Source organism: Octopus bimaculoides, chromosome 4, assembly GCF_046866305.1.
Source record: "Octopus bimaculoides isolate indiv1 chromosome 4, ASM4686630v1, whole genome shotgun sequence".
In the NCBI taxonomy this organism is placed as follows: Eukaryota; Metazoa; Mollusca; class Cephalopoda; order Octopoda; family Octopodidae; genus Octopus; species Octopus bimaculoides.
In genome coordinates, this window is record NC_142931.1 from 85172544 (window position 1) to 85200110 (window position 27567).

Genomic DNA, 27567 nt, shown 5'->3' on the forward strand with positions numbered 1-27567 from the left:
TTGACCAGAATATTATTACTGTTATTGTTAATATTATTAATGTTATTTATTACAAATACAAAAATAGAGCAATGAACCAAATTTCACTTCTTCAGAACCAATTGGTATCTTGGTTTGGCGTAAGATTCACATTTGGTCAGTCGAAATTTTAACCTCTGCTTTGAATCTGAATAAAATACAAAGAAACAGAAACATTTATAACCCTTCTTTATCATCATTATTTGTTTATTTATTATGCCAATAGGGAAACATTAGGTTTTTTTTATAAGAAAGAAAAATGAAATTGAATGACATTCATCCTTTTCAAGATCATTAACAAAGTGAGTTTTTTGTTCTTATGTTAAAATATTCAGGAAAGAAGAGGCAGAGTCCATGACCTTTGCAACCACATAGTTTTGGTTCAAACTCATAGCATGACATCTTGAACTAATGTCTCCCACAACAGCTCTGAACCAACCAAAGCCTTGTGGGTGGATCTGGTAGATAGGAAATGGATGAAGCATGTCGTGTGTGTGCGTTTGTTTGTTCCCCACCACAGCTTGACAACTGGTATTGGTGTCTTTATGTCTCCGTGCGACAAAAGAGACCGATAGAACTAGTGCCAGGCTTTTAAAGAAAATTAAGTACTGGGGTCAATCGGCTCGACTAAACTTCTTCAAGGCGATGCCTCCAAAATATATACACACAAACATGAACGCTATCATTCAAATTAAAAGTGTAAGAAGGGAGACAACTCCAACTAAGGGAAATAATTCCAGATGAAGTAATTTATTCTGGAATGGGACATAAATTTGTACTGGAAAATATAATCAAAACCATCTCACAAAATAAAAAAAAAAAAAAGAAAAATCAAACCTATATGATATCTCGCAGATTTATGAAAATTACATAAATAAAAGCAGCACTCTCCACAAATGATTTACGTCACACTGTCTTACATAAGCAATGAGAATTCCCAAAAAGTCAGAGGACATGGACAACTAATCCAATCATGATGGAATCTCCCATTGAAGACAACAAATGAGTGTTCAGTTTTTTGCTGAGCCAACTGCACAAATGATCTGTTTATAAGTGATAAAATGTGCTGTACATTAGCTCATTCCTGCCATCAAATCAATGTTGCCTGAACAACTGCTTGGTGTACCACACATCAGGTGTCAAAGTGATTACAGAGCAACGTAATATCAAGAACACAATGCACCACTCAGTCCAAGAACTGAAACCATGATCTCGCAATTAGGAGTGCAACACCCAAACCACTAGGCCATGTGCCTTCACCTACTCAGTAACATTGAATAAATACTGACTTGGACAATTGATCCAATGGGTGGGTCTCTTACATGGGTTAAAGCAGTGGTTCTCAACCAGGGGTCCATATCAAATTTTGGGGGATTCATGCAACAAAATAGTAAATTGGGGATCCACGATTGTATTTTAAGGGTCTATGAAAAATGTTTGCTTTAGATGTATGCATTGCAAGAAACAGCTAGGTTTCTTTAACATCTTACAGAGTTCAATCTCATCATCATTTAACGTCTGCTTTCCATGCTAGCATGGGTTGGACGATTTGACTGAGGACTGGTGAACCGGATGGCTACACCAGGTACCAATCGGATTTGGCAGAGTTTCTACAGCTGGATGCCCTTCCTAACGCCAACCATTCCGAGAGTGTAGTGGGTGCTTTTATGTGCCACCGGCACGAAGATCTATGCATGAAAAAACAAAATTTTGAAAGTTTCAATAAAACTAGTTTTTAAACATCAAATGGCATGGGGCTCCACCAGAATAAAATAGTAATCAAATGGGTTCATAGATAAAAAAAAATGGTATAAAACTCCTGGGTTAAAAAATCCTTGTTTCACTTGAATCTTCCATTTAGATTGGTTTGGCTGACCAAAATGTAATCAATAAGACAGTTCTTTGATGTATGTAGGAAGACATTAACACTAATTAAGAACTGACAGGTCAGAATACATTTGCTCATTAAGAGTTGGCATGATGTTAAGTAATACAATTGAGTTACATTCCAAGCAAGAGGGTGGGGGTGGGGTTATACTTACAGAAAGAATTTTCTCCCAACCGAGGTCGTTTGCTCTTGTTGTTATACCAAGTCAACCAAGTATTGATCACATTGCTTGCCCAGCCTTCAGTCTGTAAACGAAAACAGCTATCTAGTCCACCAGATACACCTTCCTCTGGAATACACACTCTCATTGACAGTAATTGCAGCTTGGTATCATTTTTCTGTGAATAGAGTGAAACAAGGTGTGAGAGAGAATTCATCGTAATCATCATCGTTTTAATGTCCATTTTTCCATGGATCAGATGGATTTTTTTATTGAGGTAGATTTTATATGGAAGAATACCTTCTTATCGCTAACCCTTACTAGTTTCTAAGCAAGGTAATATTTTCTCTTGGCCAGACATGTTTAGACAGAATATTAGAAATGATTCATATCTATTTACAACAATCATATGATGTCAAAACAAGGAGACACACACACACATGTATGTTTGTGTGTGTGTGTGTGTGTGTATATATATATATATATATATATATATATATATATACATATATATATATACATATATATATATAATGTGTATATATACATATGTATATAATGTGTGTGTGTGTGTGTGTGTGTGTGTGCAGGCATGGCTGTGTGGTTAGGAAGCTTGCTTCCTAGCCACACAGTTTTGGGTTCAGTCCCACTGCATTGCACCTTGAGCAAATGTCTTCTGCTATAGCTTTGTGACAATTTGGCAGGTGGAGGTTACTGTCATGTGTAAGTGTTTCTGCCTTCTAACAGAGAGGGATATACATATACACATACATATATATATATATATATATATATATATATACACACACACACACACGAGAGCTTTCAGTTTCTGTCTACAAAATCCAGTCAAAGTTTTGGTTGGCCCAGGGTCAAAGTAGTGAAACTGAACCCGAAACTATGTGGTTAGGATGCAAACTTCTTAACCATACAGCCATGCCTGCACCTCTTCTTAATTGGAGACAGATAATAATTAAAAGAGACTGCAGTAAAAGCAATTGTTTACTCTCAGTTTTGCCTTGACTGGCTACAGTACTCAATGTGTCTTTCCTTATTTAAGATAAAAGGGTGTAATCTAAGAGACATGTCACTGCTATTTCTAGCCTATTCAGTAACTGCATAGGCACTCTCTCCCAAGGTTAGCTTAGTGAATGTTAATTGGTAGAGTAGTTGTTTAGCCCTATGTCAACCCTCGTCAAAAGTATTCTAGCAATAAACATCATGTCTTTTATTTTCAATCAGTGTATCAGGGACTATATTATCCAATGTAAGGCAAGACTTGGCTGCTATTTCTAGCAATTAAGTGAGTAGCTAGAGGTTTCCTCGTTTAAAAATGCTTTACCTCTAGTTAGCTTAATTAGCAGATTTATAATTAAAGTCATTCCAGTCACGACCACTCCATCACTTTGTATTATTAGGACTATATTGTTCAATGTGTCCATTCTTTAAAATGCTAGGCTGTGAATTGAGGAGATTTGGCAGCTATTTGCAACTGGTCAAGCAACTGTGTAGAAGCTCCCTGGTTACAGATAAAAAAAATAACAGTTACCAAATTTAGAACAGAAACTCAATCACTCAAAGCAGTAGAGATGAGAGTAAAAGGTATCAAACTAACATACTACTTACTGGTTAACAAGAAAACAGAGAGTCTGCTAACAAAAGCTATGGAATAAATTTATCTCTGAAGATTATATCATAAAATCAATTCGTCAATTGAGAATATTGATTAAGTTATGGATGCAGGCATGGCTGTATGGCCAAGAAGTTCACTTCTTAACCACATGGTTTCAAGTTCATTACCATTGCATGGCATGTTGGGATAGAGTCTCCTACAATAGACCCAAGCCAACCAAAGCTTTGTAAGTGAATTTAGTAGATGGAAATTGAAAAAAAAGAACAAAATGTATTTGTTCTTGCTTACTGTGGCTGGGATATTTGTCTCCTTCCAATACATATTGAGTTTTTAAACACAGAACCTGTATAAATGAGGCTACTTCAGGACAAATACTGCTTGCCTTTCAACAGTGTATTTACATTAAGTGTGAGAGATAAATAGTACTGCTTCCACTGCATATAACAGGTGGGTATGCATGTATTATGCACATACATATGAGTGTATGTGTATGCTGTCTTGTTTTTATATTGTGCGATAGTTGTAAGCGAACATCACTGTTATACAGTATAATTTATTTCCAGTCTTCTTAGAAATATGACCAATCATACAAAATCTAGCTCAACAAACTCCATCTGAGGCAGGTAAACATAGAAACCTTCAAGGTGGTGCCCCAGTATGGCCACAGCCCAATCAATGAAAAAATAAAAGATAAAAATAAATAAGTAAAAAAATACTCACACTAATTGCTGTATTAGAGAGGTTAAGAACACAAAGCAATGGGTAAGCTTTCAAGTAGCGAATACCATGGATTGTTAATTCAGGGTTTTCTAGGAAATATAAATAAATCATAAAAGTAAGTAAATTTAGTCTGTGCCGGAACAAGAGATTTGATGAATATGAATGGTAAAGAATAAAAATGTATAGCACAAAGTGAGAAATTTAGAGAGAAAAATTTTTTTAAAAAAGGTAAAAAGAGGAGATACCTGAAAGATCAAGAGCCTTAAGTAATTTTGGTCCTCGGTTGAACATCCGCAATGGCAGAGTCAGTTTCTGCAAACCGCGGCTTGTTAAGGCATTATCTTGAAGTGATAGAGTATTCAAGCTGAAACAGTTAATGAAAACTTTATTAAATGTCTCTGTTAGGCTATTAATAAGATTACCATTTCCCAAACTAATTAACCTCATCTTTAGAGGCAATAGATATTTATTTTTTTACCTCAGTATTTACATCTATACTATATTTTAATTGATTCTTATCCACTAAGATACTGATGTTAATTTTTAGTTTAGAAAATAAGATTCCAGGTTCAAATCTAATCAGTGTACTACACATCTTGGAATAAGACACCTGGTGACAATTCACACATCAAAGCTATCAAAACATTATAGATATAAACTACTTTAAAGAGAGTTTAATAGTTTGAAAAAATCTTATTAAGCTTTATTTTTCTCATTCTAGAAGAGTTAGGCGATTCTAATTTTGATGTTACAGTCCAAAGAATAAGTTGTAAATTTTTTAGCAACCAGATGATCATTATATTTGAGGCTTCAGAAATAAACAAAACCTATAAAATGTAAATTATTGAAAGAAAATACTGCTGAAATACCATAATTCCTCACATGTAAAAAAAAATAGAATTTTTCAATTCTTAAGGAAAAAAGTCACACACACAGACTCACTCACAATAGCAGATGCCCTTTCCAGTGGATACCTTTCTATGACACAAGTAAGTCACTGCATGGTCACTCAGCCTACTAGAAATCACAGCCAAGTATCCACGAATCACATCCTACCAACTTTAATAAAGGAAAGGACACATGAAATAATGTAGACTTAAATACCCTTGAAAAAATGGGATGATCACAGCTAGTTTGTCTTTGGTCATAGGTCAAAACATTAATAACCAAACAACCATGATGAATGACCTGATCTGAAAATAGGATTCCTCACAGAATTAAAAAAAAAAAAAACTATATATATAAAATCTTGTGGCTGAGTTCCTTTCGAGTGTTGGGCTTCACAGAGGCAAGGTGGCTGAGTTCCTTTCGAGCATTGGGCCTCACAGAGGCAAAGTGACTGAGTTCTTTTCGAGTGTTGGGCCCCGCGGAGGCAATGACCAAGATCTTTTGCATTATGTCATGCTTGAGATGAAGACCCATTAAGGCAAGCAAAATCGCAGTCGTGGCAGATACTGGTGTCATGCAAATTAGCACCCATACCAGTGGCACGTAAACGCACCCTGGTATCACACAAATGGCACCCGTGCCGGTGGCACATAAAAGCACCCATTACACTCTCGGAGTGGTTGGAGTTAGAAAGGGCATCCAGCCATAGAAAACCATACCAAATCAGACTGGAGGCTGGTGCAGCCTTCCAGTATGCCAGCCCAGTCAAACCATCCAACCCATGCCAGCATGGATAACAGATGTTAAATGATGATTGTCTCTATGTGTGTGTGTATATATATATATATATATATATATATAGTTTCTAATGTATCCTTTCCTAATTTTAAACAACAGGCTGTGATATAATGGTCCAGCTAGATATAGTGTATGACCTACTATATTTAGCAAGTCATGGGCTTGAAGTAAACATCATCAACATCATTTTAACATCTTTTCCATGCTTGCATGGGTCAGCGTTTTCTACAGCCAGATGCTCTTCCTTGTGCCAATTCATACGTTTCCAAACAAGGTAATAATCCCCCAGTCTCTTGAACAAGGAACAGCCTGGACATGGAGAACTGGAAATAACTGACACCATTTGAATGCCCTCTTTGTTTACAAAGACCATGTAGCATGTCAAGAAGCCCAGATGTGCTTCAGCCATGGACTGCAAGGAAACAACATCACCTGTTTGAAAGTAATACTTTTGTTTACAATCAGTGAATACACACAAAAACGAGGGAAAATATGAACTCACAGACAAGCACAGAAGATTTCATGCATACTATGGCCTTCTTTAGTTTCCAACAACCAATTTCACTCACAAAGTACTGGTTGACCTGGAACTCTAATACAGGATGCCAGCTGACAACAGCCATGCAGTGGAACTGAACTCCTAAGCATGTGGTTCCAAAGTGAACTTCTTAACCACACATCCATGTGCACATCTCAGGTGGTAGGATGTAATTTCAGGGATATTTGGTTGCTATTATTAACAAGTTGAGTTACTACAGATAGGAATTTTTATTGTTTTCTTTCTTGAATTTTATCTAAGTACATAGATTAAATATAATTTAAAATGTAGTGGTTTGAATAAAACATTCAAAAGTGGTTAACTGAATACACAAACTTTAATATAGGTAGAAAAATGTAATGAACTTACTTTGTAAAACAACTCAATTTGTATAAAATTTCATGGTCATCAGATAATCCACAGTGGCTGAGGTTCAAGGACTGCACACCAGCAAACAGAAGGAAATCATCAGACAAATAGTTCACCAGCAGATGTTCTCGACTTAAATATAAACTCTGTAGGAATTCAGTGCTGAAGGCTGTGGAAAAGAGTTCAAGGCGTTGGATAACAGTAGAATCTGGTTGAGCAAATTGTTCATTGCGTTCGGCAGCAAGGAAGATTTCTTTACCAAGAAGGTCAGGAAAGTGTTGGAATGATTCAACCAAGTCCAAATTGTCAGCTACGAAGTTAATACATAAAGACAAAAGGGATGGAACAGACTGCCAGGAAAATCTCTCACAGTTAGCTGGAGAACCAGCTGACATCTTACACAAAGAAATCCTGTCTCAATAATGGTGTAAGATACACTAAATTCATTGTGACAGATTCATGCCACCAGATTCAAATCTACAATGAAAAAAGAAAAAAATAACATCAAATAGATGGTATGTAATTCAATGAACAGAGTTCTTCAGGAGGCGCTATAGTAATCCACCGGATTATTGTGATACCGCTATTTTCATTGTGGTATAGACTAAAAGAGGATTTTTATTTTAGAAAGTATTTTTATAACATTCTTTAAGCTTGTAGCAAGTGTGAAAACTATAATACAAGCTAATGAAACAACTATTTAGTGCCCCTGTATTACAGCAGTAAACTGTACGTCCACGTGATAACTAGTTATAATTAGGTTAATCCATCCATGTAATCATGTAAATCCATGAACAATGTAGGCGCTCTAGAATTACCTCCCTTCTCTGTTTTTTAGCTGCAATAGTTGACTTGTAAAAGTTCAAGAGAAACATTAATGGCATCAATTACACTAGTCTTAGAGGGCCAGCAAAGCCTCTTCTACCAGATCCAGAAGATTAGAAAAAAAATAAAGTGAAAATAAAGGTATCAGAGGGGCGATGCATACCCGGCACGCAGATAAATCTTTTCACAAATTATAGTGTGGCTTACAATGCGTTGCTTACTCATGCTTTTTAAATGAACTGAATTAACCTTTGTAAGTGTTTGACTAAACTTGGTTAAGAAATTTGTACGATTTAAAAAAATTTTTTTTTTTTGTTAAGTATCACTCCGGTGAAATTAAGAAATCAACTTGTAAATAAGCAAAACACTCAAATCCATCGCTGCACAGACACACACACAGTTACATATCTATGAATGTATTTATGTATGCTTGAAGACAATCAAACCAAATTTTCATCATTTTGAACCACTCACCCACTGAGTATTTTTGCCAAATTTGGTAAAAATCTGTTCAGCCATTTTCCAGTAATTTTGCAACCACACAGACAAAGTGATTACAATACCCTGCTTTCGCTTATGCACCCAGGGTAATTAAGTATGGTAAGCATGGACATAATACAATACTGATGACAAGATATAAAATACTGATTTTTGACAACCAACAATCAACCACAAGGAAACAATTTTGAAACTCACATTCTCTAGTCTTGAACAACACAGTTAAAACCATCAAAACTGAAAAAAAAAAAAAAAGCCAAGCCCCACATAGTCTATCTTTCCTGGCAACACCCACAAACATAATAACCAAAACAACATTCTAAAGATGACCTTTTCTTGAAGTTAAAAAAATACTTCAATTCCGAAACACAGTGGCTATTGCTGCCCCACCCCATTCCACATCCCCAAATACTACCCAACTGATTGGCGAAGATTCACTGACCAGTATGCTACAACCTGTGGCAAGATGGCAGAATTGTTAGCATATTGGGCAAAATGCTTAGTGGCATTTCATCCGTCTTTATGTTTTGAGTTCAAATTCCACTGAGGTCAACTTTGCCTTTCATCCTTTAGGGATGTAATCAACTTTCCCTCTCCCCCGAAATTGCTGACCTTGCACCAAAATGCGAAACCAATATTAAAATTAATATCTTTCATTACACCTGTAATTTGACTGAAAATTCTTTGGGATTCACATTTCATCAGCCTGCACTTAACTATCTATTTTAAAGGTTATGGTGTTTAGCTCCAGGTCCCTTGACTAAGCAGCTCTATAATCAAAAGCTGTGCAGCCATGTCCATCTTGATTTTTGTATAACAGGGATTACCACACTGTCTACTTTATTCTTTGCTTTTTAAGACAGTAGGATGTGGGTTGAGGGAGATTTGGCTGTTATTTCTAGCAACCATTTAGAGGCATCCTTGTTGGCTTATCTAAATTTCATCTTGTATCTTTTACTTGTCTCAGTCATTTGACTGTGACCAAGCAGGAGTAGTAGTGCATTGGAGAATTTTTAGTAGAATGAATCAACTCCAGTACTTCTTTTTTTCATTTTTAAGCCTGGTGTTTATTTCATCGGTCTCTTTTGCTGAATCTATTACCTTCAAATACATCTCTATATTATATTCATGAAAAATTTCATGAAAAAATATGCACTACTGAGTTATAAGAAAACGTCAGGTTGGGCACTAAACTGTAGATAATTGTTAAAAGTTCCTCACATTACTCTAATTTGATTCAGCATCTAACAATATCTCAGTAACTCTTTTTGTAATATGCCTCTGAGGTATTTGGTGACTTGCTGTACTCAACAAGACCCATATTCCACAGCAGAAGTGTTAAGGCCACTCCCCCTGGTGAAGAGGACTGGTCTGCAAGAGTTCTGTGCCAGTGCCACGTAAAAAGCACTCAACACATTCAGTAAAATGGTTGGCATTAGGAAGGACATCCAGCTGTAGAAACCATGCCAAATCCGACTGGAGTCTTGTGCAGCTCTGGTCAAACCATCCAACCCATACAAGCATGGAAAACAGATGCATGGTGATGATCACACTTAAGTAGAATTAGCACAATTTCTTATACAACCTTTGAATTTTAGGGATCAAACTGAGATGGTCTTTAAATTATAGTTATCATATAAGTGCTTGCATGAAGAATTTTTATAGCTGAATTTTTCTTATGTGCATCCATCTCTTTCCTGTAATAGGATTTAGAATTTCAAACAGAGAGTTTGAGCATGTTAGTCATTATTTATAAGAAATAAAATAGGGAAACCATTAACTTTATTTTCTATTAAAGAACCCAGTGACAAACAAAAAGTCTTTAGTGATTTGAGAGTATTATTACAATGTAAGTACATCATACACCCACAAGTAAAGACATTAATATTTCTTAATCTTTTCTTCTTAGAATTTAAATTTCAATAACCTGAATATTCTGTAACATTTCAGTATTAAACACAATTTTGCTAATAAGACAACAAATGGAACACTGGGATATGCCCTTCAAACAGAGACTGTCCAGGTCAAACTAGGTCACATGGTAAGCCTACAAATTCACCAACTACGCAGAAGACTGTTCTTGTTGCACAGATGATTTATTTCTCCAAATATAGTGCACATAAATTGCAAATATAGAAACTTTCCCCCTTAATTGCACTTACAGAAACAAATTTGTCCATGCCAATTACAACTTGACAATGTGGAACTTGTGTGTTAAAAACATTACAGCAAGTTTATTGACTGAACTAACAATCCTGCTTATTGAGAAGCTGAACACGCTTAAAACTCATAACAAAACGCTTACATACATGTCCATGTGTTGCATGACTAGGGGGAAAAATGACAAAAAAGAAAGATTACTAAATTCGTATCTAGATTGTAGGAAACAGAAACAAAATGTATGAAAATTGTTAAATTTCTCTCCAAAAGACTACGAGCGTAAATTCGCAACACTGCAAAATTTACGAGTTGCATTAAAAGGTTGATACAATCGTAACTATAGTTGAATCATAAAATGACCTGTTACTAGTTTATGTTAATTGTCTTCTAGACCATGGTTTGCTACTAAGTTGGTTGAAAATAACAATTATGCTGCAGGAGTTAATGACCAGGTAGTGTATGAAAGAGCACTTCCTAAACAACCACTCTTTTTTCTAATTAGATAACAAGCAAACCTAGACCACGTAAGCTTTTATTAAAAATCTCCCACATACACGCAATCAAGTCAATGTGTGCGTGAACAGAACGATCTACTACATTTTCCAATGTATTTTGACAACTTTTCCAAAACATTTATTTTTGCCATTTCATACCTCAGTTGTCATTCTTATGTGGCATCAAGTCAACCGTAAAAAAAAAAAAAAACAGACCTATGATGAAAGGCATTCCAGTCGGGACCACCACATAGTATTACCGAGTTCAATGAATCCTTCTTTCTCTAAGTTAAGAGCTATAACATGAAAGTTCGGATATTATTTCTAGCAGGTCGAACGACGATATATTGGCTCCCTCAATTAGTTAGCATCCTTCGTTGACATTTGAATACTAGAGATAATAATTTTCTTTTATGCCGACCGTGGAATTGTTTTTCAAACATACATAAGTACAGAGTGGCGAGTATAAACACTCGAAGATGTTAGAATTGTTAAATTTCACAGCTGTATTTTTAATAAAAGGTAGAGATTGTTGTTTAACCCGGGGTCATTACTGGTTGAACAAACGTCTAAGAATGGTCATTCTAGCCATGACCGTTGCTTTTTTTTCCTGTTTTGGAATAGTATACCCAAGACATTATCCAACGCGTCCTTTGAGAAGACCGTTGAGGTTTGAAGCAAATTTGGCTGCTATTTCTGACAAGTCCATCAATCACGTAGAGGTTCCGTAATGGTGATGGGTCGTTCATATAAAGAGCATATACTTATTAGAAAAGAATTCGGACAAAAAAAATTCGAAGATATTGACTATTATGCAAGCTGTAAATAATGAGATTAAGCGCTGACTGAAGTTACTAAACGATTGATATATTAAATATTGTAACATTAAACAGTAGATACCTAGCAAATTTACTGATGTTGAGCCTCAGTAAAGAGTAATACAAATAATTCAAATAGTGAAAAACAAGTTTATGCAGATAGAAAACTTCGTCGGCGGGAAATGAAATGTCAATTGGAATAGTAATAAAATAATAAACTTGCATAAATGAGATGAGGTAAAAAAAAAAGGATGAAAGGGTAATATGCGTAAGTTTGGAGGGAGGCGACAATGGTCAGAAAGGAGAAAATAAAAGGAAGCGCTCTCCAACGAAGAATTCATGCTCGAAACATGAGATTTATCTTCTTTCTCAGAATAAAACTTAGTCCATTGTATGGACGAATTATTATCACTGTTAACTCGACTGACATTAATAGAATTATTCAACTCACCTGCTCTGTATTGCAGATTCCCGCGGTTTTAGGCAGAGTTAAAATCGGAAATTTGTAAAGGAACGATCAAACCGCTCAGGTTTTATATATTTTATTTGGTTTCAACTAAAATGTAAATAATATTTTTTTTTCTATCTCGTAACAATAAATTAATTGCTTTAAAAAATTTATTATTACATTGAATTGTTTTATAAAATCAAATCATTTCTGAAAAGTAAATTATTTTTATTTTATTTCACTTTGGCTTGTTGACAAGACGTGGACATCGTTTTTCGTTTTCACGGTAAACATTTTATTCTAATGTTTTTTAGTTAACTATAAATCTGAAACTTGGCAGTTGTTACTTGTACAACGAAACTACAATTGATACAAGAGAATGTTAGATTTAGCACTTTCAGAAAATGGCACTAAAATTGGTCTGGCCACTTCCAGCGATGAAGAATATCCGCCAGAAAATATAATCGATGGGTAAGGGATTCTATTCCAACTCACATTTATCTAACACCTGCCTGCATTTTTGTTTATTTGTTGCCATAGTTTCAGAAACAATAATTTACTGTATTTACTAATTCTGTGGTCGCTTGTCTTTTGAGAAATAAAAACTAAAATGCCTTAAATCTCATCCTAACATTAAAAAAAAAAATGAAGATCACATTAAATGGATATTCCAGAGTTTAAGTTCCGAAACAGAAAATTTTCAAAATAGAAAATAAGTTGGTTGATCCATTTGCGCATGCAAAAATATGCATTATTTTACAAGTTACTGGGAAACGATCAAGTTAATGAAATTTCATAATTCTTTTTAAGTTTTCAACTTCAAACGGACGTTTTAGCTAGTACGCTGTCTTCTTTCCTTTTCTTAATACCTGTCTTTTTTATAGAAGCGTTCTAACCAAGACCATCCCGTTTCTTTTCTTTTTTTCTTAATCACATTTTAGTGACTTCCTTCCACCTAGGACTTTGTTTTCTTGTAACTTTTTTAATAAGGCATATTTTGTACAAAAAAATCAACCAACTTAATTTCTATTTTGAAAATTATGTTTTGAAGTTTTTGAACTCCGAGATATCCCATTAAATAATGTCGACCTACACGATTGTGGCTGGAATGTCTTTAATCGTTGGTCTGCTTGTTTAAGGTTAACCTGTGGTTAAACATGTATTTTGGGTGAAGGAGTTGATGTAAAATATCGAGTTCATTGCTCTTTTGTTCTGAGGATGTTTCTCTGCTATTCTAGATCCACTTGTATTTGTTCATTATTTCGAACCCATTGAAGCGCAAGAGATGTCAAAATCGGTAGAATGGCAAACAATATTCCTTGTTGTGCTTTGAAAATGTATGACCGTGTGCCTACGCTCAAAATCATTACGAAATCAGTTCGCAGTTCTTCAACATCAACTTTGCCTTTTCTTCTGCTGAGGGAATAAACACTAACAAAATACAGTTTCAAGTCAGTTGAAGAAATCTAACGTCCACTGGCATAATTAAAATTGGTCATCGCAACATCTCATTAACCCTCTTCTAATTCTATCTTTTCAAAAGCCAAAAAACTTCTACTCAATTTCAGTTTATTCAACATGAAAGCACTAAATAGAGTACTTTTCTATTGTGACTACTTCTTCCAGAATTTATTCCTTCAAGATTATCAGTAGCATTTATAATAAAATGGGGCGTCTGCACTTGGTTTTGAACCCATGAATTATGGAGTTGATAGTTTGATATTGTATCCACTCAATTATATAACTGTCTCCTAATTTTTTTAATTTCCAGTTTTGATTTTGAAAACAAAAATTTGTTACTTTGGCTATTGATGAGAAACCATCCACATGATGAGAGATGATGAGTGGTATACCATAGAGGTCAGAGGCTGGACCGTTGCTATTTGTTATGTACAAATATGCATTAATGAGAAGATCAAAGTCATCAATAACAATAAGCTACTCTTCTGTGGAATAAACAAAAAGATTCAAGAAAATGTGTGAAAGTAGTGACTTGGAAAATGTTTAAAAAAGTGGCTGTTGAAATCTCATCCCAAGAAAAGCAGATCTATAATAGAAAGAATGACATGAAGAAAATATGAAACATAAGAGAGCTGACTGGATACTTTGTAAAGGATAGATTTCAAATTCTGCTGTAGTTCAATTATTATTCATTCCACCAAGAACAATAAAATAAATCTAAGTTATACACTGAGAATCAGTAAAATAATATAAGTAATATACTAGCACCATTGTATTTCTATGAAGAAGATTACATTAAAAGTGTACTGCATTACTAACAAAGAGTTTTTAAGAGCCAGTGCATAGCTCTGATTTCATGGTATTAAATGGATGAAATATCTCATAGTGGGTAGGAATCTAGCCTTTCACAACTGACAGAAGAGATCTATGTGGTCACTCAATCTGCTAAAAATAGCAGCCGAATCTCCTTCACATCATACCTACCATCATAGGAAACGACTATTAAATTATGTAGTTTTGGTCCCCTGCACATCAAAAAAGGTGAGATTGCTTTGGCAGGTATTCCTTTGATCACAGTCTGCAGAGTTGGAACTAAGCTGAGGCTAAAATGTAACTTAGATGAACTAAGGCATTGTAGGATAAATTTTTCTCCTAGAAACACAATGAAGTGATTGCAATTGATTTGAATTCATAACTTATGAGCAAATAGTTCTGTACTTTATCCATATGAGCATCCCACCACTACACTCCTCTAAGCCTCTATGGAATCACTTGACCTGCTAGAAGAAGCAGCCATATCTCTCACAAACCACATCTTATACCCCCAGGAAAAAGAGACTCATTGGGTAATGTAATCCTAGCTGTATTCTTGAAAAGGAAAGTAAGATAGGATGGGCACGTCTAGAACACCTTTGATCATAGTGTACTGAATCTAAGGTGACTTGGAGTTCAATAATAACTAATACACGTCAAGCCATAAAATAACTCCCGTGTCACATGATATGCTAGAAATGACAGTGTACTCTCCCTCAAATCATACCCTATGATCTTAAAAAAGGAAGGACACATTGGGTAATATTGTCCTAGATAAATAAAACTGGATGGACATGGCTGGAATGCCTTTGTTCATAAGTTTGCTCAATTGGGGCTGATCTGGAATTAAACAACAAATCCATGACCACACTTCCTTTTTAAGATAGTAGTAGCAGAGTGTGATTTGAGAAAATTTGGCTGTTATTTCCAACAGACTAAAAGATCGGATAGGGCTTCCTTCATTGGCTTATTGGGTAACCCCGAGTCAATGGGATAAACCTATGATCAGACGTGTCTCTGCTGTGACCATTCTCATCTTTTATTCTGGAATTTATTAAACGTCTGTTTCCTTTTTTTGAAAATGGTAGGTTATGATTTGAGGGAGAATTGGCTGCCATTTTTTGCAGATCAAGTGACAGTATATAATTTTCGTCGTTGATTTGTTACTACTTGGAATTAAGAAATGGCCAGTGAACGTGAAAAGTTTGAAGTTGGGAAAAAAAAAAAGCTGCTTGCAAGGGAGGCCACTCTTGTAGAAAGGAATGCCAAAACCCGGCGCGATCATCGTAGCCTCTCATCTTTCAGGAACTAATAAAATTAAGTAGCAATCAAGTACTAGGGTTGATGGTATCGACTATTCCACTCATTTTAAAATTGCTTTTGTACCTAAATCAGAAACCGTTATTAATTTTCCGCGTGTGAGTGGTGAATGGCAGAATCGTTAGTGTCGGGGAAAATGTTCTTTACATTCTGCGTTCAAATCCCCGCCGATATCAACTTTGTCGGTCAATATAAAGATCTTCACCCGGAACAAAAAAATAATAAACCAGCCTGATGGGTGTCAACAAGTATGTAGTAAAACGAATAAGAAAAAAAATGCGCGCTGACAACACTGGGGGAGGGGACTTTCGGAAAATTCACAAGATCCGATTTTTCCGTCATAACTTCCGGTAAAATGGACATATATTGATTTTTTTTTTTTACGGAATCCCACGTTTTTGGTTATGGAGGATCCGATTCTGAAAAAAAAAATTTTCAAAAATCGCATTTTCAAAATTTCAATACCCCCCCCCCCCCTTCCTTTTCATTTTTCGCTTTTTCCGCAAATTTTTTGTTTTTTGCGAAATACGTTGAAAAATAAGAAGAGTACAATTCTGAAAAAAATTTGTTTGTAAAATTTCAATTTTTTAACCAAAAAAAAGAATATTACCTTCAGGCCTTCAAGCAGGCTATCCAAATGCTAGAAATAACAGCCAAATCTCACAAAACTGCGAAAACATAATGTAATCAATCTACTCACCTTTCTGCAAAGATTTATTTCAGAGTAATTTCCCGTAGTAATATGACAAAATAAGTCATGTGAAATTAAAGTGTGTGAGGGAGGTCGTTTTTAAACTTTTTTAAAGACTTTTTCCGAATTTTTTGTTTTTGTTTTTCCATCAATCTACGTGAGAAAATATGGAGATTAAGAATATGGAAAAAATAAACACAAATTTAAATTTAATTTTTTTCAGAATCGTAATCTTCGTGTTTTTCTACGTATTTCGCACAAAAAAAAAACTATTTCCGGAAAAAGTGAAAAATGAAAGGGGGTGGGGGGGTAATTGAAATTTTGAAAATGCGATTTTTGAAATTTTTTTTTTTTCGGAATCAGATCCTCTATAACCAAAAACGTGGGATTCCGTTTTTAAAAAAATCAATATATATCCATTTTACCGGAAGTTATGACGGAAAAATTAGATTTTGTGAATTTTCCGAAAGTCCCCTTCCTACCTCCCACCCACCCCGGGTCGTCAGAGCGCATTTTTTTTTTTCTTTTTCATATTCGTTTTCTACACCTACCAGGTTGGTTTATTTTTGTTTTTGTTCCCGGGTGAAGATCTTTATATTGACCACTTTGTCTTTACTTTTGTTGAATCCAGTGGAATCGATTAATGAACTCACCTTAAAACTGCTGGCCCTATTACCTCAATTAGAGATGATTATTCATTTTCCGAAAGATAAAATAACCCTCTCTATGTTGATTGAGAGTCCAGTATGTTCCCAATGTGTTAAAAAGTGTAGTGAGCGACATAATTCTTAAACAAATGTTTTTAATTAAAAATTAACTAGTTTGCTAAAATAATTGGATAAGTGACAATGTAAAACAATAAAAAGTCGCAAAAATAGATCTCTACCAAAAACTTAATGTGTGTATTATATCTTATCGCATAGTTTTTTTTTTTTCTTTTTGTTCCTTTTTATGACACGTTGATTTAGTTACAGTCAAAAAATTGTCGCTCATGTCCAAACAACATAGAGGGGCTATCTTCGTTCAATTTTATTCTATTTTGGAAAATTTGATGCTCGCTTGAGACTACCGCGATCTTCGGGAAACAAAAGTACTAGAAAGAGAGCGTTTGTGTGTGTGTGTGTGCGTGCGTGCAGTTGAACAGTGTTAAAAGGCACAAGGGAGACGGCTGCATTACTATCGGTATATATGATGCAGGGGAGATAATTGCGTCGTTGGTGGGGGCGTTTAATGTAAATGATGGTAGGAGGCACCAGCGGAAGCGAAAAATATGGCAAATGTGACCAGATCTCGAGAGAAATTGGATTTTATAAATGTAATTAATAAGACTGAGATGTATGGGAATATACTGTGAGGTAAAGCCTGTCCAAGTCCACTCCGTTTTGGAAAGACGATGCTCCACTGATTAAAAATATTTCCTTTGCCAAAAGAAATGTGACATAATTATTATTAGACAACAATATTTAAAATATTCATCTCCATCACTTTATGTTCTGAGTTCTATTCCTTCCAGAAAGACAGAGATATATTGAATCATAATAGGTTTTTTTCCACTCATAGGAGGTATTATTAGTTTCCCCTCACTGATGGAAATCAATTAAGTTCCTGTATGCTGTTGAAATTGTGTGTATATGGCACATCAGTCAAACCATGAGTAACTTGGGCTATTATGATAGCTTTACTGTCTCAAAAACAAAGCGTTGGGTAGATGCTACTCCAAACTCTGGAGATTCCCTGTAGACAGGACGCCAGTTTTCTGCAAAGTTAACCCTAACTGCTATTGTTGGTGCTAGATCTCATTTTCATCTGAATGAAGTAGAATTATCCTGCTCCAGGCACAATACATAGGCCAGTCAGGGAATCAAATGCATGGCCTTATGATTGTGAGTCCAGTGAACAGACCATGCAAATATAACATTGTTATTGTTGTTGCTAATCTAATTAAGGCCGGCAGACTAAATGCTTAATGGCATTTCAGTGACAAATGCAGAATGTGTAGTGAGAGGGGTGAAACGGTATGGCACATCATTAGTGAGTGACTGAAATTGGCACAATGTGAATATAAAAGACGCCATGACAATATGGAAAGAACGATCCATTGGGAGCTCTGTGAAAATCATGGCCTACAAAGAGCAAAGGCATGGTATGACAAACCCCAGAAGGAGTCACGGAGAATGAGAATTACAAAATCCTGTGGGATACAATGATCCAGTGCAATCACCTGACCAGACATTTGTTGTAGTGAATGAAAAAGAAGGAACATGCATGATAATCGACATAGTATGCCTCAGTGAAACAGGATCAATGTGAAAAAAGAAAAAATTAACAGCTATGATGACTTGAAGTGGGAAATATGAAGGTTGTGGTCAATGAGGAGAGTAGATATGATACCAGTAGTAAGTGGTGCACTTGGAAGTATCAGCACTCCACTACCAACATGGCTAAAAAAGATTGGTGTAAGTGTAAAGGTAGAACACCTTCAAAAATCGGCATTACTTGGAACTGCAACAATTCTACACAGAGTTCTTGAAGCATGACCAGTAAACAAGTATTACCTTAGTCTGCTGTGTATGGAGAGCTGACACTTTCCATCACACCCAACAGAATAAGCTATGAGTTTTTATCACATAATAATTATAGTTTTTACACAAAGCCAGCAATTTTGGGAAAGGAGGCTAGTCGATTACACTGACCTCAGTGCTCTACTGGTACTTATTTTATTGACCCTGAAAGGATGAAAGGCAGAGTCAACCTCAGCAAAATTTGAACTCAGAACATGAAGATTGACAAAATGCTGCTAAGCATTTTGCCCAGTATGATAATGATTCTGCCAGTTTGTCACCTTAATGATAATAATAATGATAATAATAATAATAATAATCCTTTCTACTAAAGGCACAAAGGCCTGAAATTTGTGGGGAGGGAACTAGTTGATTACATCAATCCCAGTACTCCACTGGTACTTAATTTATCGATCCCGAAAGGATGAAAGGCAAAGTTGACCTCAGCAGAGTTTCAACTCAGAACATAAAGACTGACAAAATGCCACTAAGCATTCTGCCCAGCATGCTTATGATGCTGCCAGCTCACCACCTTCACAACAACAACAACATAATAATAATAATAATAATAATAATGGTTTCAAGTTTTGGCACAAGGCCAGCAATTTTGGGGGAAGTGGGTAAGTTGATTACATTGACCCCAGTGCTCAACTTATATTTATTTTATCGACCTCGAAAGAATGAAGGCAAGGTCAACCACAGTGGAATTTGAACTCAGACTGTGAAGAGATGAAATGTCACTAACCATTTTGTCTAGCATGCTAACAATTCTGTCAACTTACCACCTTAATCATAATAATAATGATTTTTTTTTTTTTTTTTTTTTCTCCAGTAAGACTGAAACATTTTGGACCATGACAGGTCTTTTCCCACAAGAGTTTGTACTCAGTTTTCCGTCACTGATGGAGATCAATGAAATTGCTATATTATGTTGTAATGGTAAGTACAGTTAATTATTAGTAATTATGTCAGATTTGGCCTTATAAAGAGATCAGTAACACTATGTGTATATCTTGATTAAGCTTTGGGAATAATAATTGTTTCTAACATAAGCACAAGTCTACGAACTTGGTGGGGTGGGGATTAATCAAGTAAATCAATCTAGTACTTGAATAGGTACTTTATTTTATTGATGACAGAAGAATAAATTGAACCCAGAATTTAAATAACTAGAACAGATTTTGCAAGGCATTTTTTCCAACACTACTAATTTTGCCAATCCGCCACTCTAGGTGTAAAAATAGATCTAATGCATAGAGGACCGTTCATAGTGTTGTGAGATTATAATTTTGTGGATTATTAACTTCATCTTCAATTCCTCTTGCAAATAAAGTCGCTCATCTAGAGTAGACTAGCATTCTATCCAGAAGGGTATTTGTCTCTCAACAATTACTAATGCTTTACTAACCAAATCAACAGTGTGCTGGACTACTATTAGACAGAGGATTTAACCTTGTGAAGATTACATCCACAAATGTTACACTAAACTCTCAAATAGGCCAAACCAACTAGTTATAAATAATTATATATTTCTGGCTCATTAGATCACCTCTTCTGGTGCCCTCTCTTCTATAATGATGCCAAAACTACATCCTAAAGATTTTACTTCCTCTTTAGAGCTGGAAAATATTTCAGTTTTGTTTATTTGATGACCCTCTAGAAAACTCAGTGTGACCCACATTGGAGTTCCTATTCCTATTCCCACGTTCCTATTCCTATCCCTCTGGCATAAAGCCACCTCCCTTCTACTGCACTCCAACTCAGTCAAGGTAACTTTTTTTGCCTTGTGAGTTTTTTGGCAACCTCACTAGTGCAGGTGCCAGAAAAAATGCACCCACTGCACTCTGGAAATAAGAAACGTTAGCACGCTTGGTGAAATGCTTAGCGGTAAAAAAACAGAAATTAGAAAAGGTATCCAACCATAGAAACTGTGCCAAAGCAGACATTGGATCTGGACACAATTCTCCAACTCACCAGATCCTATTGATTTGTCCAACTTATGCCAATATGGAAGACAGATATTAAATGATGATGATAGTGGTGTTGATGATGATAATGATGGTGGCAGTGGTCTTATATGCGAGTCATGTGATAATTGAGTTAATTGATTATATCAGTTATTTCACTATGTTGGTTCTGGACAGCATAGAAAGACCATCCAACTGATTGACAAAATTTCATTTTGCACTGCCTGTCTGACAGTGGACCTTTATCACCTTTAGCCAGTCCCCAAAGGGTCTGTTTCTCTTGATAAGGAGGTTGGTGACAGGAAGTGGAATCTGAACTCAGAATACAAGGGACCAGAACAAATACTGCATAGAAATGAACCTGGTTTTCTAACAGTTCCACCATTCCACTGCCCTAGGCTGGTACTTCATTGACCTTAAAAGGAAGAAGAGCAAAATTAACCTCATCAGAATTTGAACTCAAGAAAGCACAATACCAAAACAAATACCACAAGGTATTCATCCTGATACTCTTGGTGCAGACATAGCTGTGTTAAGTTTGCTTCACAACCACATGGTTTGGGGTTCAAGGTGCCATTGTGTGGTACCTTGAGTAAGTGCTTTCTACTATGATCCTGGATTGACCGAAGCCATGTGAGTAGATTTGGTAGATGGAAACTGAAAGAAGCATGTTGTGCATGTGTCTGTATACATATATATATATACATAGGCGTAGGAGTGGCTGTGTGGTAAGTAGCTTGCTTACCAACCACATGGTTCTGGGTTCAGTCCCACTGCGTGGCACCTTGGGCAAGTGTCTTCTACTATAGCCTCGGACCGACCAAAGCCTTGTGAGTGGATTTGGTAGACAGAAACTGAAAGAAGCCTGTCGTATATATGTATATCTATATATATGTATGTGTGTGTATATGTTTGTGTGTCTGTGCTTGTCCCCCCAACATCGCTTGACAACCGATGCTGGTGTGCTTACGACCCCGTAACTTAGCAGTTCGGCAAAAAGAGACCGATAGAATAAGTACTGGGTTTACAAAGAATAAGTCCTGGGATCGATTTACTCGACTAAAGGCGGTGCTCCAGCATGGCCACAGTCAAATGACTGAAACAAGTAAAAGAGTATATATATATATATATATCATCATCATCATCGTTTAACGTCTGCTTTCCATGCTAGCATGGGTTGGACGATTTGACTGAGGACTGGTGAAACCGGATGGCAACACCAGGCTCCAATCTAATATATATATATATATATGGGGGGGGTGTATCCTCTTGTCTTGACATTGCATGATAGCTATAAGTGCCACTGTCATACAAACAGGGTCCATTCATTTCTAATATTCTGTACAAACATGTCTGGTCAAGGAAATATTACTTTACTCAGAAACAAGTGGGGGTTAGCAACAGTAAGGGCTTCTAGCCATAGAAAGTCTGATCCATACAAGCATGGAAAAGTAGACATTAACACAATGATGAATACTTTAATATCTCTGCTAGTTTGCTGCATTCTTTTCTCCCAATTAAATAATAGATGCCCAATTATTTGTTTGTTTTTACTTGCTCATTGTTCTTCCTTCTAACATCCAACATAAAACTTCACTAAACAACCATTTCAAAATATCTAATCTGATTGTAATAATGCTCTGTTTCTTTTCAAATTCATTCAGTGGCAGACTTGAGAATTGAATCAAGTATGAAAAGTAGCCTAGACAATGATGACTGGAATTTTCTGGCTGAAAGCAGTTAAGTTATGCTTTTATTATGTTTGTTTCTTTTTCATTTTCTTTTTTGTAATTCCTTTTATTATTTTACTCATTAATGATGTGGGAAGGTATAGCTATATAGTTAAGAAGCTCATTTCCCAACCACATGGAATTGGTCTCAATCCCACTGCATTGTACCTTGGGCAAGTGTCTTCTACTATAGCTCCAGCCAAAGCATTGTGAGTGAATTTTGGAAGATGGGGAACTGAAAGAAGCCCCTCATATACATATATAGGCATCTCTCTCTCTCGCTCTGATATATATATATATATATATATATATCAGGGTTGATAAAATAAGTATCAGTTGAGTACTAGGGTCAATGTAATCAACTTACCTCCCCCCCCCCTCCGAAATTGCTGACCTTGTGCCCAAATTTGAAACCTTTATTATTATCATTATTATAAAAACCACAAAAAGCTTTGAGGATGCTCATGAAAAAACAAGGCTCTTTGTGAGATGCTTACACTGGAGAGCCTTACAATTTGATGGCACCATATTTCACAAGGCTTTTTGTGACTTCTATTATAATAACAATGACTTTACTCTCTCAACCAGTCAAGTGCTATGCTACTTGGTGAAAATCTCACCACACAATGCACATGTGCCAGTGCTACATCAATGCATCCATGCAGGTGGCACGTAAAAAGTACCCGGCACACTCTGTAAAGTGGTTGGCATTAGGAAGGGCATCCAACCATAGAAATCAGGCCATGCCTCACAGACAATTGGAGTCTGGACAACTCTCCAGCTGGCTGACTCCTATCAAACTGTCCAACCCATACCAGCATGGAAAGTGGACATTAAATGATGATGATGATGATGATATATATATATATATATTGTTTATTTTATTCTTATTTTATATTGGTATTGAATTTTTTAAATCTCTGAAGAGGCCTAGCGAATAATGCATGTACCCCCATTACATCATTTTCATCTACTAATTACTCCAGCGTATGGGAGCTATAGAGATAGAATGGGGCATGCCAACACTAGGCCGAAACAGCTGTAAGATTTTGTCCCTTCTCCAATTGCTAAATGTCCTTTAAATTTGAAATCTTAATTGTTGATATGACATGGTATGTCATAAATGCCTGTATGTTGTTTTTTTGTCAATTCAGTTATAAAATAAACAGATTAATCAACGGAATACAGTGTCTGCAAGTTGATGATTACCTCATATTCCCCTCCATTTTCTTATTGCTATATAAATTTAGGGTAAAATAACCCCCTTTTACCCGCACCCATTTATTGCACTTGGTATAACACTAGTGTAACAATAATTGGGTACCCTCCCAGCAGTATATTGGATAGATATTATCCCTTAGTGGGTTCGATCCTCAACCCCTAACTCTCTTGAATATATATATATCTATATATATATATATATATATATATATATATATATATATATATATATATATATATATATATATATATATTTGCCTCTCCAAGAGAGAGAAAATGACAGGCTTTTTTCAGTTTCCGTTTATCATATCCACTCAGAAGGCTTTGGTCGGCCTGAGGCTATAGTAGAAGACACTTACCCAAGGTATCACACTGTGAGACTGAACCCGGAACCATGTGGTTGGAAAGTAAGCTTCTTACAACAAGGCTACGCCTTCACCTACTAATAAGTTTGTGTAATTACATTTGACTATTCATCCAAATCCTCTCCACCCAGCATGCCTGACTAAAAGCATATTAAAAGCAGTTTTTTCACCTCTTTGCTCTTGTATGTAATAATATATGCAAAAATACAGAATGGTGATAGTGAATTATCAGTTTTGACATGCACATACATACTTACATACGTACATACATACTTACATACGTACATACATACTTACATACGTACATACATATGTATGTGAATGTGTATGTGAAGGCATGTGGTCTAGTGTTTCGCATGTTCAACTCACAATTACAAGATTGGGGTTTTGATTTCCAGACCAGCAGTGCATTGTGTTCTTAAGCAAAACACTTCATTTCATGTTACTCTAGCCCACTCAGCTGTAAATGTGTTACCCTGTAATAGGCTAGTTTTCCATTCAAGGAGAATGGTCACTTGACCTCCTAGCCAGTGGAGTGTTATCATTCCAAAGCTACAACAATGCAAGGAACTGCATTGTTAGCAGTCGTACATAGCATTGTCCAATAGTCTGGCCAATACAGAATACAGATATATATATATATATATACATACGTATATATAGATAGATACATACATACATACATATAGACAGATAGGCAGATAAGTTTTGACTTGTCTTATTGATTTTATATGTGTCTGTATATTTCTATATTTTTCACATGTATATACATATGTGTGCATGTGTATGTATGTATGTATAAATATACATAATATCCTTTATATTTCAGCTTTACCTATGTTGGAGTCAGAACTAACAGAAGAAAAGTTTTTAGTTAATGCCAAAGTCCAATATTTAAGATTCCTCATTCTATCAGGACACGACAGTTTTGCCTCTGTACACAAAGTAACAATAAATGGCACTTCAGTTCGCTAGCACTATAACAGTTCTACATTTTCACATGTTCACATTTTTATTGATCCAAAGACCTTTTATGTCTGTTAAATATATTATTTATAATCAGGATTTACCTTTGGGCAGTTTGAATGTTATATAATAAAAGAATAATTGTATAATTGGTTGAATGTTTAAATATCTGAGAGGAATTGTAATTTATTGGAACTAAGACAGACTGCTATTAAACACTTCTTATTTTGACCAGAAGTCTTAAGTGCTACTTTCTTTTGCTTGTTCACTTGTATTTTTTTAATATTTATCTATCTGTCTGTGTTTGTGTCTGTGAAGATGCATGCTCTAGTGATTAAGGTGTTGTATTCATGATCATTAGATCACAGGTTTGATTCTTGGACCAGATAGCACATTGTGCAATTGAACAAAACACTTCATCTCATGTTACTCTAAGATTATTTCAAGATCTGATGTGTGGTACACTTACGCACCTGCACATGTCATGTTGATTTGATGGAGGGAGTGACATATGCACAAACATTTTATCACTATAAATTGATCATGAGGGTTGGTTGTTCAACATGAAGTTGCAGAACCATCTTCTGTTGTCTGATGACTGGAGCCTCCATGACATGTATATCTGTACCTACCTACCTGCCTACCAACCTACCTGCCTACCTACCAACCTACCTACCTACCAACCTACCTACCTACCTACTTACCTACCTACCTACCTACCCACCTACCTACGTAATGGGCGGACGCTAGTCAAAACGGCTCCACGTAAGTTGTCTATTTTTGTGTGTTTAAAAGTTTCATTGTCAAATATTTTGTGTCAAAAAGTTGTCCAACAACATACACTTCCAAACTTGATTAATATTTACATAAGATTTTACCCCTCTGTGAGCAAAATTTCCAAAACTTTGAAGGTTTTTGTTGATTCATTTTAGCCATTTTTCGTTTTGAATATGGCAACTGGAAACTACGAGGCCAGCATGCAAGTCATGCAGAACGCTAGCGAGGCGCTAAAAACAACCGAGGAAGATTTTCCTAGCCTCCTGCTACCATTAGTTACTGAACCTGACAGCTTGAACGCCACTGCCACCACCACCAACAACAACAAAACTAATGTCGCAAGGCCATCCACCATCACCACCACCAAAGACTTCAAGTCTGCCATCAACACCAACACTACTACTACAACAACTTCTGCTGTTACAACTACCTCCACTGCTACCACCACCACCACCAAGGACCAATCAAATTTTGCTGAAGCAATAAAACAAAAAAGAACAATAGTCAAATCCACCGCCCAACAAATAAATGACACAAAAGCTCTTCTTAGCAAAGAAGGAGATAATTTACATCACCACATTCCAAAAAACATCTTAGAAAACATGCAAAAAAGAACAATCATTTATAGAATTATCAACATGAAAACAAGAAGACCACATTTATGTGGAAATGTTGGACGAGGTGTTACTCTGGGTCATAGAAACCTTTGGTGACCATTATATCTTCACTCAAGATGAGGCTCCAACCCACATCCAATTTGACACAGAGGTGGTGCATAGAGCATTTCAGTGGTTTTTGAGACAAGATGGTATGGGCTCCCTCAAGTCCAGACATCAATCCCATGGACTCTGCTATCTGGTCCATCTGAGAGAGTAATGTTTCTGTTCATTCTTATTCAAATGTGTCAGATCTGAAGAAAGCCCTTCTGTCTTCATGGGTCAAGTTGGTTGAAGAGGTGGCACTGCACTCATGCAACTCAGTGACCACTCATTTGCAGGCTATGAACAAGGTGAAAGGTGGTCATTTTGAAATATAATTACTGCAATGACAGTTTACATTAGAATATGTGTGCCAACTTTCATAATCCTACTTAAGTCTATTTTGAATAATTAAGAAATATCAATGGGTAAATCTTTCTGGGACACCCTGTATATGCATGTATATGTATGTATATACGTGTGTGTTCTTTTATTTGTTTCAGTCATTTGACCATGGCCATGCTGGAGCACCGGCTTTAGCCGAAGAAATCGACCTCAGGTGTTATTCTTTGTAAGCCAAGTACTTATTCTATCAACCTGTTTTGCTGAACTGCTAAGTTACAGGAATGTAAAAATACCAACATCAGTTGTCAAGTGATGGTGTGGTTCAAACACAGACACAGAAACATACATATATGTATATATACAAAGGGCTTTTTTCAGTTTCCATCTACCAGATCCA

General features: G+C 35.9%; 2 protein-coding genes across 6 annotated transcripts; one reads left to right on the top strand and one right to left on the bottom strand.

The window, feature by feature from the left end:
* On the bottom strand, window positions 1–16700 carry LOC106870736 (leucine-rich repeat-containing protein 42). Of its 5 annotated transcripts, none has more exons than XM_089350909.1 (6): window positions 16550–16700; window positions 7013–7489; window positions 4665–4783; window positions 4420–4508; window positions 2061–2244; window positions 1–166 (listed from the first exon to the last, which is right to left on the bottom strand). In XM_089350909.1, exons 2-6 carry the CDS (start codon window positions 7405–7407, stop codon window positions 84–86), a joined length of 870 nt encoding a protein of 289 aa, XP_089207035.1. In that variant the 5' UTR covers window positions 7408–7489; window positions 16550–16700; the 3' UTR covers window positions 1–83. The 5 variants fall into 5 exon arrangements, with proteins under 5 accessions (XP_089207035.1, XP_089207036.1, XP_014772407.1 ...); XM_089350910.1 differs by lacking the exon at window positions 16550–16700 and adding an exon at window positions 16460–16483; XM_014916921.3 differs by lacking the exon at window positions 16550–16700 and adding an exon at window positions 12259–12440.
* Window positions 12534–25581, top strand: LOC106870737 (intraflagellar transport protein 25 homolog). The gene is made up of 4 exons (XM_014916923.3): window positions 12534–12726; window positions 19934–20040; window positions 22733–22807; window positions 25214–25581. Exons 1-4 carry the CDS (start codon window positions 12635–12637, stop codon window positions 25357–25359), a joined length of 420 nt encoding a protein of 139 aa, XP_014772409.1. The 5' UTR covers window positions 12534–12634; the 3' UTR covers window positions 25360–25581.
* Window positions 25582–27567: the final 1986 nt, after the last annotated feature.